Raw genomic sequence first — 17,958 nt, 5'->3', positions numbered from 1 at the left:
AACTCCTAATCAGAGAGAAATCTAGTCATAGTTTTAATGTATTAATTAGGAAACTACATCCATTCTCATATCTTTTTATTGAATTTCACTTTTTGTGCATATTTAGTCTTGAAATTTATTGTGAATTAAAAATGACGGAATTTTGACTTTTTAAATTCATTATCATGGGAACTGAAAAGCATAAGAAGAGTTTTTCTCCTGTTTCATTTATCCCCCTTTGTGCGCTAGTTATATATCTTATTAAGACAAAAGACTTTCTTTACTTATGATAGTGAAGTTTGACATGGATGTTGCTCAAAAAGTGGCCCCTGTGACCTTGATGGTAGGTCAAGGTCATACTTTTGAACCAACTTGGTAGCCCATTATCCCTACATGTAACAGGCCAAATATCTTCACCCTGTTCATTATTGTTATTGAGAAGTTGAAAGGATAACTTGACACTAAAGGCTGTGACACATCTTCAGCTAACTTGCCCTTCAAGCTGATATGTTGACAAAAAACCATCATGAAGATGTTTAGAAATCTTATTCTGTAAAGGAAACCTGTGTTTTTTAGAAGTATTGTTAAAGAACCAACAGTAAAAATAAAATCAACACTTAAAAGATTTTTAACATGATTGTATTATATCCATAAAACTTCATTATCACAGTACCATCCTCTACGGGTTTGATAACTTTCACTCTCCGCACCCCTGGAACATCTCGCACCCCTGAAACATCTCGTACCCTGGAACATCTCACACCCCTGGAACATCTCGACCCAGGAACATCTCACCCCTGGAACATCTCACACCCCTGGAACATCTCACACCCCTGGAACATCTCGACCCAGGAACATCTAACCCCTGGAACATCTCACCCCAGGAACATCTTGACCCAGGAACATCTCACCCCTGGAACATCTCACAGAAAATTGGAAGGTTCCCTGTATATTACCATGTGGATAAGAGCAAGAGACTAGTTTGATCCTTTGATGTACAAATATTGCATAACCATATATAGTAATGGAGCATATCAGACTGTAATTAGGACAATGTTTTTCTCCTGGAACCAATCAAACTACTTCACTTGTGCTTTCAATTTTGCCACGACATGTTCCAGGGGGGTGAAGAGTGAAAGTGATCATAACCCCTGGATTATCAAGGACGATAAAAGTACATGATTCTATCTCATGACAAACATGACATTTCTAACAATGGAAAACTGTCTCTTTCCCACATTCTTCTGTCAATGATTCAGTCAGTGACAATAAATAAATATCTCAGACATATCTATAGACACATATTGTAAACATTCATCTATCTCAGATATATCTATAGACACATATTGTAAACATTCATCACATCTCGGCAGTACAAAATTTTTCATTCTGGATGTGTTATAGCCAAATATCCCAAGAAAACTTTCGTCAAATCAAAAATTTACAAGCACTTTACACATTTGATCTTGGACTTAATTTGTTGTATAAAATACATACGATGGTCGATATTAACATCACTCCCATTTTGCAAATATCATTATTTTCATGATTCAAAAACTAAATTTTGACCTTGTTTTTTTGTTAATGTCCTCTCAACAGCCAGGGTCAGATGATCAGGTGGAGAATGTTCCCTATGATGTGTAGCCAGCTAAAAGTGTACTTGGGTATGTGATTAACACTATTACAATCCTGTACTGCACATATCCCACAGTTCTGTCACATGTTTACATCACTAATGTGTTCGTGTGACACTGGTATAACGATGATGCACCAATGTGTTTAATGTCATGAAATGTAACATTGTAAAACTATTCTTCAACAAGATGTCAGGAGACTTCCATCGCAGGTGGTGGTGCTAACTTGAGTCGGAAATTCTCCTCATTAAATATAGTAGACCCTGCTCTGCTGGTCCGTGATGACTGGTCAGGTTTTGACAGCTCATTCAAAATGGCAATCTGTAAAGCATCAAAGTTAATGTTATTAAAGTTGCTATCTGTATAATGATTTTCCTAAATGATAAACATGAAAAGATTATTCCCAAAAATGTTATCATCTTTAAAATGATAAAATTCAACTGGCCTGCATCTTTATGAGATAAAGTCTCTAACACATCAAAAACCATCAAAAGTGGAAATAGTGAAAAATAATTCAGAGTTACCTACCCTTGATGGGGTTCTCATAGATCGGCGAACATAATCAATAGCTTGTAGATGTTGAGGATCCAAGGACATCTGAAAGGTCAAAGGTCAGTTAAGTTAGGTAACCACCTTACTTTCCTTACCTCTCATAATATACCTTCTGCTTTGAACTTCTAATCATGGCTAAGCTATTCAAATCAGAACTTGAAAGAGTGACATCTCGAACGTTACCCTTCAGATTACAGATCTGCTAAAATTCGATGAAGAGGCTTATAATTTTGTCTGATATTTGATGTAATTCTATAAATTTGATATTGTGATTTAATTTTGTAATCCTGGGATGATGCAATTGATGGCATAATCTAATAAGCTTTAAATGTTGTTGTAAATCTGTGACCTTCAGAAGATGGCGTAATCATGTAATCTTGATATGATTATGTAATTCCGTGCCCTTGAGATTAAGGTGTTTTTCTGTGACCTTATATATGTAATCTTGATATGATCTTGATGTTTTTCTGTGATTATGATGGCGTAATTCCGATATGATTATGTAATTCCTTGAGATTAAGGTGTTTTTCTGTGACCTTCAGATGATGGCGTAATCATGTAATCTTGATATGATTATGTAATTCCGTGCCCTTGAGATTAAGGTGTTTTTCTGTGACCTTCAGATGATGGCGTAATCATGTAATCTTGATATGATTATGTAATTCCGTGCCCTTGATTAAGGTGTTTTTCTGTGATGATGGCGTAATCATGTAATCCGCCCTTGTAATCTGTGGCCTTCATGTAATCTTAATCTTGATATGATTATGTAATTCCGTGCCCTTGAGATTAAGGTGTTTTTCTGTGACCTTCAGATGATGGCGTAATCATGTAATCTTGATATGATTATGTAATTCCGTGCCCTTGAGATTAAGGTGTTTTTCTGTGATTATATAATTCTGTGCCCTTGAGATTAAGGTGTTTTTCTGTGACCTTCAGATGATAGCATAATCTAATAAGCTTTAAATGTTGTTGTAAATCTGTGACCTTCAGATGATGGCGTAATCATGTGATCTTGAGATGATTATGTAATTCCGTGACCTTGCAATGATTATATAATTCCGTGACCTTGCAATGATTATATAATTCCGTGACCTTGCGATGATTATATCATTCAGTGCCATTGAGATTCAAATATTTTTTCTGTGTCCTTTAGATGACCTACCTCCTTTGGCTTGTCCTTGTGTATATGATGTCCAGATTGTGCAGTGTTGGAAAGTGAGCGATGGAAACGACTACTGTGAACATGACCTCGTTTCGTATGACTACACAGATAACATGCCCACATTTCCTCGCCCTCCAGCAAGTGGACCGAGCCCACAGACCTCAGGCATCCAAGGTGGTAACTGTGGCCACACCTATAATACAATCATTATCAAGCAGCTTTAGAAAAGACATTATGAACAAAAGTGACATTCCTAGATAAACTTCCCAGCTACGGACAATTAGATTTAATATTGAATTGCCATATATTTAACGAGGATCTATGAGGAACCAGCATATATCATTAAATCAAGATTCCATCTTAAATTCTACGAAATAGTGTCAATAAACATTAACTCTCTCAGCCTAAATAGCCAACTTTCAGTCATTTTTTTTTTCTAGATAATTCCCAAAATAAAACATGCCAAGCTAGGGGCAATTAGGAACAACAACTCAGAAACAGCAGTGACAAATGTCAGCCCTCAAATTTCAAGAAAGCTGCTTATAACTATATTGGTTTATGATCTGTTCTAAAATTAAACAATGCATTGGAAATTATACAAATTCCCATTGTTTCCTTTTATAATGAAGTTGTGTTGCATCTAAGATTTTACATAAATAGTAATGGCGACCTTTATGTTGACCCTGGCATACTGAAACATGAACTTATTCAAGGTATCATAAAACTTGTCCAATATGTGAAGTTTGATTAAGATCCGTTAAGAGATGAAGGTGCTAGAGTGATGACAAAAAGTGAACAAACATACATATATACGTACTAACAGAACACCATCCCCACTCTGCCGTCGCCAGAGGAGAAAATAAGCATAACTGGGCACCAATTAGGGGAACATAAGTATCTCATTAAGTTGAAGAAATAGTGATACCAGTCGTCAGCCACATACCTGAATACAATAATGCTATCAACATCAGACTGCGACACAAAAGGTTTGTTACATAAATTGCAGTTATCTCCCTTTGTCACAAATCCCTTGGCTGCTACATTGGTCAGACTTCGTAGGTGAACATGGATGTCGTGATTTAATAAATTCTTGCAAGTTTTTCTTAATGTCTGAAAAAAAGAGAGAAAATCTCAATGGTAATTTGACAGCCATGGAAAATCTTACCGAAATATAACAAGCAGATCTTCATGTAGTGAATCGTAAGTGACAGGAATCATTGGGAACGATTTTTATCCACCTGCTAAACTTTTTTTTTTTTTTTTTTTGAAAGATATTTGTGAAAACCCTTCAAATTTCACAACAATTTTTAACCAACACTTGTTACCACATTATTAACAATGAGGATAATGTACGACAAGGACAAAACATTTGATATTCTATTGAACAGCAATGAGTGGGCTTATAAATGAATAAACATGGTGAGTAATTTTATCAAAATGCAATTCCCACATCAAATCTAGTTAGTATGTCTTGTACCTCTTCAGTTTACATCAACAAAGAATTGTATGAAACACACATGTTTCAATACAAACTCAGTATTAGAGACATTTAGCAAAGTTATTCCACTACATAATTAGAAATAAAACTTTAATTTTAAGAAGATATTATATAACAAGCCATCCCACACAACAAAAATACCCTTGCGACTCAAATTTGTACCACATGGTAAGAGTTAATAGAAACCTACACATGTTCATAAACACAATCTCTTGTATGTGTTCACATTTGTACCTTCTGTTGTGCAAATGTAGGTTACCATTACTATGAGTAGAATTGTGCATCTTTTATTTAAATAATGCATAAATGACAGAGTGGTCTGTGTAATACTTGAAAATGGTGCCAGATTAGATGACATAAATGTCTCTGGTCTAATAAACAACCAGATGGATAGGTGACTTTGATATGCTGCTGGTAAGTGTTTTTATGGATGACAAGGTATTTGGTGTTTTATTAATGTCACAAATGAAATCTCCTGGTAGTCAAACTGCAGCCTGTAGATTGGTTACATCCAAATTTCAGCCAATTTCTATCTATAGTAAAGTTGACCTAGTTTTTCAACCACCGAAGGTCAAAATTTGTAAAAAAAAGCTATCTTTCTGAGCACATGTGTGAAGTATAGTACTAATCAGAGAAGCAATGGAGCCTTTAAAACAATGACAAAGTTTCTGTTGATTTCTATTTTTAGTAACAGTGACCTAGTATTTCACCACATAAGGCTGGATGGAAGTCAAACTCGTACAAGAACTGATATTTGTAATCATGTGCATGGAGTTTTTTTGACATTAGGATGAGAAATATACCCTCCATGACTCATTGTAAGGCTAAATATTGTATATATTCTATTGAACTACTTCTGAAGACAGAATTCATTTTCAGTATAGATAAACTTCAGAGTAGAACATTAAAATAAAATTAGGAAAATAAACTTGTGTTGTCTGCATTCTACTTATATATCTCTACCTTTACAAAAATCACTAGAGTAAGGTTGAACAGTGGCCTACCTTTTCATAGTTATACTTTTCCAGCATGCCCAATATCAAATCTTTGACCTCACCAAATTTGCCAGTGCTGTAGGCAGGATCCTGAAAAATGTCATTTATAAATAAAAAACATTTTCCCCCCAAAACCATCTTGTATGGTTTTATTCAATAAATGCCAAGGGCATGGAGAAATTTCAGGAAATTCTTGTGACTCAAGAACCTTGTAAAATATTCCAAAGTGATATAACAACAACGATACTGTAAATGTCTAATAGGAGTCTTATTACTTAAAAGCAGAAATGGTACATTTAAATTCACGAAACAATGACACAGCCTTAACAGTAAAAACTTTCATCGAAAGAATCTCATCGTTGGAATCCCTTACTTTTAAATATTAATTGTTCATGTACAGATTTTGATTAATTCAATCCTGACAAGATGTTCCTATGCTGTCAAAAGATAAAATTTTCTCTTTGATGTTGGTAAAATCAACTTTTCATATAAAGAAACAACAAGGACAAAAATCAGATGCAGGATATAAAAAACCAACATTCTTTTGTTGTGACTAACTTTTAAATTTCCACATCAAATCAAGTTTGCAGTAAAAAGTGAAGCAGACTATGTTATACTGTACTATATCTATGTTAATTAATTATGTGTTAATTCTTGGTGATTACATTTGTGAATTTATTTTTGTACACAATTTTCCAGTAAGTTGATTAATGAAGGACTAACTTAAATTATCTTTGTATGTTATAGAGACATAACATTAAAGAAATTGAAGTCAACCTTTCTAACTCAATCACATTCACAATGGTCTCTTTTCTTTGATAGTTTATTACACTGCTTTATTGGCCAATCAAATGTGACGTTACAAATTAATGCTCATTTCTTTATCTTATGTGATGATAAAATTGTCTGTAGTACTTAATACTTACCTGCATTATTTTCTGTAAGATTGCTGGTAGCTGTATATATTCACTCATACTTGTTAAAACATGTTGTGTAGGCTCTTTAAACTCTAAAAAATAAAAAATTATTTTAAAGATTTGATATCATAAATCCTGTTATAGAATCCTTTACCTATAACAAAGTATCTGCCTCATCATCTTTACTTTGACTCACTAAAATGCCTAAATTCTAAAACACAGATACAAATCTGACTGACTGCACCAGACCTCACTCTATACATATATGTTGAAGTATATTTTCATTGAAGGCATGTACAAAACAAGATTTCAATATGAAAATTATGGAGACAGTTAGCAGCAATTGGTAACACACAGCTGAAACGTGTTTTTCTGCACAAAAATTTGATTAAAAAATTATTTTTTATGTGAAATTAAGGAAAACATGACTTTAAACTTTTATTTGAGCTGGCACAGTAGTAACAGTAATGGTAAGTTTCTGATTTTTAACTTTTCAAATATTTATATCCATGTGTAATTATACCTTCAAGTAGTTCTTTTTCTTCCACATCTTTCAATTTTCTCTGGGGAGACATCATGGTTTCTAAGAGTGGAAACCATAGTAACTGCAAAACATAATAAGCTGCACTTAATTCTTAAAATTAACTAACACTGATAATGATGAAATTATCATCTGTTTGCCAAGGTGACCTTGACTTTAAAGAATGCTGATATTCAAACTTGTTGAAGATTTTTCTCAATTCAAACTTACCTGAGAACATCTCACAAAGCAAAAAAAAATGCCTTGTGAATTCCAATATATTTTTGGTACTTCAACTGATTCAAAAACCATTGAATATCTATCTATTTATCTATCTTTTATCAAATATTGTGCTTACCTCCCTTTGTCCCTCATCCATTTTTCCAGAATTCCTCTGACAGAGCTGAACAATAACCACCACTTCAAGCTGCACCTCAGAGAATAACACTTTAGCATCTGTTGTAATGACAACAATATTTTTACAACACTTAAAAATACATTTTAATCTCATTTTTTATCATTACATTGAATTCATTTTTCATACTTAAAATAAGAACTTTTGAGAAATTTAATATCAATACAAAACGATGAAAAATAATAAAAATGATTGTTTGGCATTTGATTAGAATATTGGTTAATTTCAAAATGTAGGTTTCCTTTGTCTTTTCAGAACTTACCCTTTTGAACTGTGGCTCCAAGTAATACATCAGTCACATTCTTCAGCTTGGCCTGTAGATTCTACAAGTAAAGGATAGGAATTCTATAATCATCTGATAACAACTATACAAAATTTCTAGAGTAACAAGACAAAGTGAGTGAAACACAACATTTATCTCCTACCTACCTCTAACATGATGCCAAAAGCTCCTTGAATGTCTCCGGCCTTCTCCAACAGGTAAGCTGTGGCATTTGATAGCTTGTGCTTTCTACATATCTGTATAAAATAAATTTGCATTAACTTAAAAGAACCGGTTTATATGCAATAAAGTTGAACTATTTGTAATCATTGTTATATTAAACGTTAGTTAAAGATTTTGATTTAAAACTTTTATTTTTTATTATTCTTTGCTATTCTAACTTGCCAACAATCTATTCACAACTCCAGTATAATTTAAATATACATATTCTGAATGATTTTTGCATGAATCAGCTGGTATTACCTCTAGTGTCTGTTCCAGTCTGTAGCCTTCGTTGAGTTTGATGTAACTATACACATCATTGGGGCGATGCTTTGCCATTAGGTCAATGTACAACTCAAATATATGAGGCTCTACTACGACCTGTCTTTCCTGGTGGATAGCACTGCCCATGGAATCCCTGTAAATAGTAACCCATACTTAAGGACATATGCTCCATTATGTAAAACATATTACTATATAATCACAAAAGAGTTCTTCTCAAAACACAAAAACCTAACAGGAGGTAAGTCTAATGTACCCTACGCAAAACAGCACTTATATTAAAGGGAGATAAATGAGTAAAACACCCTGTAGAAGACAACTTAATCAGAACAAATCACAGGCCAGTTTTCATTAGTCAGTTTGACCAGCCAGACTAGGTTTGTTCATTTATGAAGTAAAGACAGGCCTACTATTCAGCCTGCTGACAAGTTTTATCAAAGATTTAAAGGTCTGTCTTACTTTTACAAGACTAAAGTGTTACATGTCAACGAAAAAGTTTTGTCAACAAACAGGCCTCAGTTTTTCCTTAAGGGAGATAACTCTAAAACACAGTTTATATTATAGAGTAAGGCTGCATTAGCATAACCCTGTTGAAATGATTCAGGTGGTCTGGATTTTTCCCACTATACATGAATGCACTTGTGCCGAATGTTGAACCTGATTCATGTAAAAGTCAAAATTCAGAGTTTCGGATGGTCCTGTCAAGCATAAACCAATTAACTAAAATTGAAATACCATCCATTTCACTCATACTTTATAGCACAATGCTCCTGGGAAATATGTGAGTGCACTGACCCTACTTTTTATGCCAAAAATTATAAAAACTAATGATATTCAGCAACTTAGTTTTGGACGGGTACTGCTGAACCCCTCAAACTGCATGTGTCAAACACTCTGCAGTCCAGCCTCGGACCCTTAAAGTGCCTTCAAAGATATCAATTGCAAATTCATACAATTTACAAAAAATCTTATTGAACAAAAGCCAAGTTTATTTTTTAAGTAACTTAAGTACTTTTCCTCCTGTTTTTATAACAATCTGAACAGTACACTCAGATTTGTAACACAGTTTTATCTACAATTACATACCGTTGGCCCTGTTGATATTCATGTAGACTTATACAATTTTTTCACCACAGCTAATACACTTTTATCTCATACATACCTGTAGGACATGACACCTTGTAGAAACTCGAACAGAACAGCTGGATTGTTGCTTAGTTCCTTCACCACAGCTGACAGGTTGCTGGACAATGCTGTGATCACAATTTGTGCTGCCTGTTTACAGTCGATAGCCACTAACTCCTAACAACAAAATAAAGACATAGTCATTCAGATATCCTGCCAAGAGAGCCCAAGTCACTGAGATTATCTAACATGATGTTTAGAAACAATCATCAATATACAGGATGGAATAGAACTGAAATTCTTATAAGCTAAAACTCCTTGAAAAAGTTAATGTACACATGACTTACCCATAGACAAGTCATAGTTACCTATACATTACTCACCTATAGAGGAGTCAAATCTACCTGCATTTACCTGCATACCAGCTATGTCTTTTTGAACTCGTCTGTAGATAAGGCATATCTACCTGAACTCAACTGTAGATGACACATGTCCACCTGTACTTACCTGTAGATGAACCATGTCTACCTGTACTTACCTGTAGACAGGCCATGTCTACCTGTACTTACCGGTGGAAGAGCCATGTCTACCTGTACTTTACCTGTAGACAAGCCATGTCTACCTGTACTTAACCTGTAGATGAGCCATGTCTATCTGTACTTACCTGTAGACAAGCCATGTCTACCTGTACTTTACCTGTAAATTAGCCACATCTACCTGTACTTACTTGTAGATGAGCCATGTCTATATGTACTTAACCTGTAGATGAGTCAAGTCCACCTGTACTTAACCTGTAGACAGGCCATGTCAACCTGTACTTACCTGTGGAAGAGCCATGTCTACCTGTACTTACCTGTAGATGAGCCATATCTACCTGTACTTACCTGTAAATTAGCCATGGCCTCCTGTCGGACATCTTCCTTCTCCAGTTCCGTGAATCTTTCACTATTCACTATGCTGTTGATGTAACTGAATGAATGATACTGTAAATAAAATGGATAAATACATAAGTTTCCATATTGGTTAAACTAAAGTGGAGTACAGTGAAACAAAATGAACACAGCTTGATGACTATATCTGCTGACTTATAGACTTTCTTGGATTTGAAAATTCCATAATAATCATATTTCTTTACAATTACAAAAACATGGAACATTTCATGGGTAAATTAAAAGTTCTATGTGCAACACCATGTGGATAAGACAAGGAGAATAGTTTGATTCTTTGATGTACATCACACAAATCTTGAGGACCCTTAAACAGTATGTTGTAATTAATGGCTGTGAAGTTGGGTGTTGCACCTTTGTAATGTTCAATTAGGCATATCAATCTGTGATTAACATCCAGATATCTTACCTTTTTAGACTTACACTTCAGACATATTCTTTTCTAAAATTACTCTTCAGACATCCTACCTTTCTAAAATAACCCTTCAGACAACCTACCTTTCTAGACTTACCCTTCAGACAACCTACCTTTCTAGACTTACCATTCAGGTATCCTCCCTTTCTAGACTTACCCTTTTGATAACCTACCTTTCTAGAATAATCCCTTAGGTAACAGGACAGGATTTTGCCGTACTTGTGTTGCTTTTCATACAGAAGCTCACAAACTCGATAACTGTAACAAGGAAATGTAAAGTGAGTTTGTAACAAAATGCATTCTATGTATAGCAGTTCACTAAACAAGTTCACTAAGGCGAGTAACTATCTTAATCTTAAATCTGACAAGAAATCCTAGAGACAATGAAGCTCAACAATCTAATCTTGATTAATGATCAAAATGTAATATATTATGCAGTACACACAATAAGAGCCAAAGGGGAAGAGCCGCATTAGGTTAAAGAATGATCCCTCTTAAAATGAAGTTTCACTTTCACTTATTCACCAATTGACTGGAAGGTAAAAGAAGTAAGTTTATTTTTTATTGTATCATTGACGAGAATTATTTCTAGGGACATTCCTTTCCTATTTTCATTAAATAAACATGTTGATACGTATGTATGAAAGTGTACATTTTGTTCTCTTTAGTGTATCTTGCTCCATAAAAAGCCAGGATCACTATTAAGGGTCTCCTAGTGGCAACTAGTGACTAACTCACTGAACAACATATGAGAGGCACATCACATATAATCAAGTGCGTCTAGGGAAAAGTGCTTTGTCGAAGGACACAACCATGGCAGCATAGACTGGTCTACAGCCACAGTTACCAGAGAAACATAAACTACTACGGGTAGGGAGTGTTAAACTATGTACCACAGATCTTCACATGTGGTAAAGTAGGTCAATGCTCAAACCGACTGACCTATCACACCCCCTACATGTATATATAGCTCCTGTACTATTATTTCATTTCAAATTAAAATAAAGAACAAAATTTCTTGTCTGTTGACTCACAATTTGGCATTTTCTGCCAGATATAGAAGTCGTTCCTCGTCAATCTGCTGCAGTCCCCCAGCATGCAACAGCTCCATCAGTGCCTGCTGTCTCTCTTCGTGACGAGATTCATCAGATGGGTTGGACAGGAACTCTAACACCTGTGGTTTTAATAGATCAAACAATACAGATAGGTTACACAGTCTACAGATGATCATTACAGGTAATGATGAATAAATCTCATAAAAAGCTAGTAAAAATAGAAAATTATGAAAACGACACTTTTAAAGTAGTCGTCAAAAAATTGTTATAGAAGACAGAAAGTGTTACAAACAAGACAACAACGAAGATATTAAGTGGTTGTAGTGAAAAGGTATTCAAATATCAAGTGTTTATTATAGACAGGTGGTCACTAACGACAGCCAGACACTAAAAGCAGTTTAGTAGACCCTATGACAAGTGAATGTAGTGAACAGGTGTCTGTTATAGAAAGGTGGTAACTAACGACAGCCAGACACTAAAAACAGGTTGGTAGTCCCTAACAACAAGTGAATGTTGTGAACAGGTATTAGAATTTAAGACGAGTGTCTGTTTTAGATAGGTAGTCAGTACAGACAGCCTGTTGCTGAAAACGGTTGTTAAGAATTGGTTTTCACTGGAGACAATGTTGCTATAGACTGGTTTTCATAAAAGACAAGTTGTTATTATAGTTTGAGCTGTATATCGTAATTGTCTTTAGTGGTTAACTAATATCATTACAATAACACGAGATACAAACCTGATCAAACAGCACACGGTTGACAACAATTGTGTTCTCATGGCGTGCCATCTGTCTCGCGAGGAAGGTGAACAGGATTCCAACCTGTGTGGGCTGTGAGGGGAGATAACTTATAATAAAAGGGAAATATATGAAATATTTTGTTCACTAACTTCCTTCAACTTAAAGTGATGTACATTTGTAGATAAATTTACCCTCAAGTTAATGAAAAAAAAAACAAACTCACTAAAATGAATTATTTAAAAATAATAGGCGAGGCCAAGGTGAGGTAACTGTTTACAATTTCACTCACAAACAAGAAATAGAGAATTATTTATATTTAGATTCAACATAACCTATTTCAAGGGAAATGATTCACAATTATATAACATCTTTGCACAACAGTGTGAAACATTATTCCTTAAATAAGGTTAAAATCATTCAACTTAATCTGTCATCTGTTGAAACAAAAATGGATCAGATTATTTACCGTGAAGCCAACACTCTCCACCATGACCTGTAACAGGACATCTACCATTCTCTGCCTCTTCTGTACCCTATATAACACAACAATCAATACCTGTAACATTCTGAAGCAGTAGGTGTTTAACATCACATTTTCTTCATATCTTAAGATATTTTGATGACAAACACTCTCATCAGACAAATTTAACCAACCTGAGTCAGTCAATGATAGTCATGGATTACCATAAATTCTCTCAAATGTTTGCAACACACTGTTTAAAGACACTTATGTAAGGGGGACCAAAGTATGTCAAAGCCAGAACAGAAGGCTAACACATGACCTAGAAGATAACTGCTTACAACTTTGAAAAATTGAACCACCTTATACTTTGCTTATTAGAATTTAAGTTGACCTTGTTCAGTTTTGCAACAATTTTGTTTGTTTCCCAAAAAAAATAACCATAAATTCATACTTTTATTTAATATCTGGAATATTGTTTAAAAAAATAATGCACTTACCCTTCATTACTATTGAATTCAGATTCTTCAAAGGCCTGCAAAAACAACAGATTATTTGGCAAATTAATTACTTTTTCCAATTAATCCTTAGTTTATATCACACTAATGTTCAAATGGGCCTACCCATAACTTAATGGAATTTTACTTATTAACATATAATTTTATTGTACATCTTTTATACATTAAAATAAGTCTGAAAAAACCTTCATTGATAACAAAATAACACTTTAATAATATTAGTAGCAATTCCTTTTTAGTTTTTCCAAAACCGTTACAGTTTTCAGATTAAACATCAACTTTGAAATGTCATGAAAGAATACAAGTAATAAAAATTCCAAATAAAAAAAAAAAAAACAGAAATAAAATAATTGAATAATTACCAGTGCTAGAACATTGAGAAATTCCCTGGTGTCAAACTGTAACAGTGTCCTCAGGTGAGGATAGGCAGGCTCATCTGGAGGAAGAGAGAAACACATATGTAATTCTCAACTTAAAACAAGCAACACTTATCATAAGTAACCTTCATCTCAGTACAGGTACAACTCAACTTATTACAAGTAATATTCAACTTAGTACAAGTAACACTTAACTTCGTGTGGGTAAATCTGATCACAACAGATTTTGGACTTTTATTTAGATATATTTTCATTTTCCACCGTTGCCTTCGAGGTTTCAACAATTCAGACCCTTAGCATTACTGACAAGTCTTTCAGGGTCAAAACAGCTGTACTTAATTCAACATACCACATCTATTTCTGACTTTGTATTGAAAAGTTCTAATCACTTGTGTGCTAACTGTACAATTCTCAGCACAGGTGACCGATAACATCCATGAAAGATATATTTTTTGCTAGGTACTTAAGTTTTGGAAGTAGATATTCTGTTTAAAGCATCTACGACATACCTTTTGAGAACTGCTTTGTGTGTAAACATGTGACACATTGATAAACCTACAAAATAAAACAAATCTATAAATAAATAATGATACAGTAATTACGTCTTCAGATTATCATTATGTTTACTACTAAATACATATTTACCTTATATCATAAACATACTTTACTTTAGGCCTATTTCAGTAAAACATCTCCTTGACCAAGGATCCTAAATACATCTTTACCTTATATCATAAACATACTTTACTTAAGGCCTATTTCAGTAAAACATCTCCTTGACCAAGGATCCTAAATACATCTTTACCTTATATCATAAACATACTTTACTTAAGGCCTATTTCAGTAAAACATCTCATTGACCAAGGATCCTAAATACATCTTTACCTTATATCATAAACATACTTTACTTAAGGCCTATTTCAGTAAAACATCTCCTTGACCAAGGATCCTAAATACATCTTTACCTTATATCATAAACATACTTTACTTAAGGCCTATTTCAGTAAAACATCTCATTGACCATGGATCCTAAATACATCTTTACCTTATATCATAAACGTACTTTACTTAAGGCCTATTTCAGTAAAACATCTCATTGACCATGGATCCTGAAATAAATCACTTGTTTTTATGGTTAGATTTTCTGGCTATTGCTTCTGAGCAAATTATCGGTTAAATTCTACAGGTGATACCACTCAACAAAACCTGGAGTCCTGGGGTAGGGTAGATGTTTTACTGGAATAGTCCTCAACAAAACCTGGAGTCCTGGGGTAGGGTAGATGTTTTACTGGAATAGTCCTCAACAAAACCTGGAGTCCTGGGGTAGGGTAGATGTTTTACAGGAATAGCCCTAAACAAAACCTGGAGTCCTGGGGTAGAGTAGATGTTTTACAGGAATAGCCCTCAACAAAACCTGGAGTCCTGGGGTAGGGTAGATGTTTTACAGGAATAGCCCTAAACAAAACCTGGAGTCCTGGGGTAGGGTAGATGTTTTACTGGAATAGCCCTCAACAAAACCTGGAGTCCTGGGGTAGGGTAGATGTTTAACCAGAATAGTCCTCAACAAAACCTGGAGTCCTGGGGGGACAGATGTTTTACAAGAGTACCCATAAACAAAACTTAAAAGAGTCCTGGGGTAGGGTAGATGTTTTACTGGAATAGTCCTAAACAAAACCTGGAGTCCTGGGGTTGAGTAGATGTTTTACAGGAATAGCCCTCAACAAAACCAGGAGTCCTGGGGTAGGGTAGATGTTTTACAGGAATAGCCCTCAACAAAACCTGGAGTCCTAGGGTAGGGTAGATGTTTTACAGGAATAGCCCTCAACAAAACCTGGAGTCCTGATGTGGGGTAGATGTTTTACTGGAATAGCCCTAAACAAAACCTGGAGTCCTGGGATGGGATAAATGTTTTACTGGAATAGCCCTCAACAAAACCTGGAGTCCTAGGGTAGGGTAGATGTTTTACAGGAATAGCCCTCAACAAAACCTGGAGTCCTGGTGTGGGGTAGATGTTTTACTGGAATAGCCCTAAACAAAACCTGGAGTCCTGGGATGGGATAAATGTTTTACTGGAATAGCCCTCAACAAAACCTGGAGTCCTGATGTGGGATAAATGTTTGACTGGAATAGCCCTAAACAAAACCTAGAGTCCTGGGGTGGAATGGATGTTTTACTGGAATATTCCTAAACAAAACCTGGAATCCTTGGGGATAGATGTTTTACTGGAATAGCCCTCAACAAAACCTGGAGTCCTGGGTGGATAGATGTTTTACCGGATTAGCTCTTAACTTAACATGGAGTCCTGGTGAGGGATAGATGTTTTACGGGAATAGCCTTCAACAAAACCTAGAGTCCTGGGGTAGGATAGATGTTTTACTGGAATAGCCCTAAACAAAACCTGGAGTCCTGGGATGGGATAAATGTTTTACTGGAATAGCCCTCAACATAACCTGGAGTCCTGGGATGGGATAAATGTTTTACTGGAATAGCCCTAAACATAACCTGGAGTCCTGGGATGGGATAAATGTTTTACTGGAATAGCCCTAAACAAAACCTGGATTCCTGGGGTTGGGTAGATGTTTTACTGGAATAGCCCTAAACATAACCTGGAGTCCTGGGATGGGATAAATGTTTTACTGGAATAGCCCTAAACAAAACCTGGAGTCCTGGGATGGGATAAATGTTTTACTGGAATAGCCCTAAACATAACCTGGAGTCCTGGGATGGGATAAATGTTTTACTGGAATAGCCCTAAACAAAACCTGGAGTCCTGGGGTGGGGTAGATGTTTTACTGGAATAGTCCTAAACAAAACCTGGAGTCCTGGTGTGGGGTAGATGTTTTACTGGAATAGTCCTAAACAAAACCTGGAGTCCTGAGGTGGGGTAGATGTTTTACTGGAATAGTCCTAAACAAAACCTGGAGTCCTGAGGTGGGGTAGATATTTTATTGAAATATCCATTATTTAAATCAAATAACTTAAATGATTTTATACAATGAGATCTTTTAAATAATTAGAACAATATTTTTATCAGATGTAAACTGAGGATGAAAGGCAGTTCCTTTTTTCCCTGAGGAATATTTTCTTTAGAACATCAATAAGGATAAAACAATGGCAGAATAAATCCTTACACTTTCTTTAACATCTGTCACCAAGTTCTCAGCTATGTCTCCAAGAGGATAGGCTCGGCCAGCCAAACAGCAACTACAGAACAACAAATATGAAATAGTATTCAAAACTTTCAAAATCTAATTTTGGATCGAACAAGGTCTATCATCCAGATTATTTTTCCCTATTCCGATAATAACTTATTTTTACATGTTCATTCGGATAATAACATGTTCTCATTTAAGTATCGGATCAGGTAAAATTACTAGGAAGTTAAGGTGATATGGGAATGTTTTTTATAAGGTATACACATGGTAAGTAGCCCCAAAGAAGAGCCAAATGTATTTCTTTATGACAAATCTTGTTATGTAGTGTTTTAAATAATAAATAGTATGTAAACCTTAACCTTCTTATGTTGTGTAGAAATGGATATAAAAGTGCTGATTGATAACCGTTATTTTGTTGATTTCATGGGTACTCTAAATCCACTACAGTGTCATTTAAATGTCCAAGAAATGTTAAACAGATGAAAGTTGACATGGATTATAATACAATTTAATTTTGTGGTCGAGGTCCATCCATCAAATCAAATGCCATTGTAAATGTTTGTTTTGGAAAACCACAAAATTTGAGCCCCCAAAAATATCTGACTTTACAGTATACAAGGTTCAAAAGCAATGAAGTGTAACCTCTGACCTTTTAACTTTGTCCAACAGTCACCACAATCAAATCAGGTATAGAATTTGAGTCAAGTGACTGTGCTATAAATCAGAAAT

At 34.9% G+C, this 17,958-nt stretch overlaps 1 protein-coding gene across 3 annotated transcripts in view; it reads right to left on the bottom strand.

Moving 5' to 3' along the window:
- Positions 1-602: 602 nt before the first annotated feature.
- Positions 603-17,958, bottom strand: part of LOC132545935 (vacuolar protein sorting-associated protein 8 homolog) — a 38,918-nt gene continuing 21,562 nt past the window's right edge. For all 3 annotated transcript variants that reach the window (XM_060209615.1, XM_060209613.1, XM_060209614.1), the window contains 21 exons: positions 17,206-17,278; positions 14,584-14,629; positions 14,060-14,133; positions 13,680-13,714; positions 13,186-13,252; positions 12,717-12,809; positions 11,960-12,099; positions 11,099-11,183; positions 10,448-10,546; positions 9,601-9,740; positions 8,418-8,574; positions 8,102-8,191; positions 7,935-7,995; positions 7,616-7,713; positions 7,261-7,342; positions 6,747-6,829; positions 5,830-5,910; positions 4,271-4,437; positions 3,328-3,520; positions 2,142-2,210; positions 603-1,934 (listed from right to left, as the gene is read on the bottom strand). In XM_060209615.1, the coding sequence (XP_060065598.1) occupies positions 1,806-1,934; positions 2,142-2,210; positions 3,328-3,520; positions 4,271-4,437; positions 5,830-5,910; positions 6,747-6,829; positions 7,261-7,342; positions 7,616-7,713; positions 7,935-7,995; positions 8,102-8,191; positions 8,418-8,574; positions 9,601-9,740; positions 10,448-10,546; positions 11,099-11,183; positions 11,960-12,099; positions 12,717-12,809; positions 13,186-13,252; positions 13,680-13,714; positions 14,060-14,133; positions 14,584-14,629; positions 17,206-17,278 (2,062 nt within the window). In that variant the 3' untranslated portion in view covers positions 603-1,805. The remainder of the gene's footprint in view (positions 1,935-2,141; positions 2,211-3,327; positions 3,521-4,270; positions 4,438-5,829; positions 5,911-6,746; positions 6,830-7,260; positions 7,343-7,615; positions 7,714-7,934; positions 7,996-8,101; positions 8,192-8,417; positions 8,575-9,600; positions 9,741-10,447; positions 10,547-11,098; positions 11,184-11,959; positions 12,100-12,716; positions 12,810-13,185; positions 13,253-13,679; positions 13,715-14,059; positions 14,134-14,583; positions 14,630-17,205; positions 17,279-17,958) is intronic.

Source organism: Ylistrum balloti, unplaced genomic scaffold, assembly GCF_031769215.1.
Source record: "Ylistrum balloti isolate Yb309-2 unplaced genomic scaffold, AGI_CSIRO_Ybal_v1 Utg369868, whole genome shotgun sequence".
NCBI lineage: Eukaryota > Metazoa > Mollusca > Bivalvia > Pectinida > Pectinidae > Ylistrum > Ylistrum balloti.
This window is presented reverse-complemented; position numbering and strand designations above follow the sequence as displayed.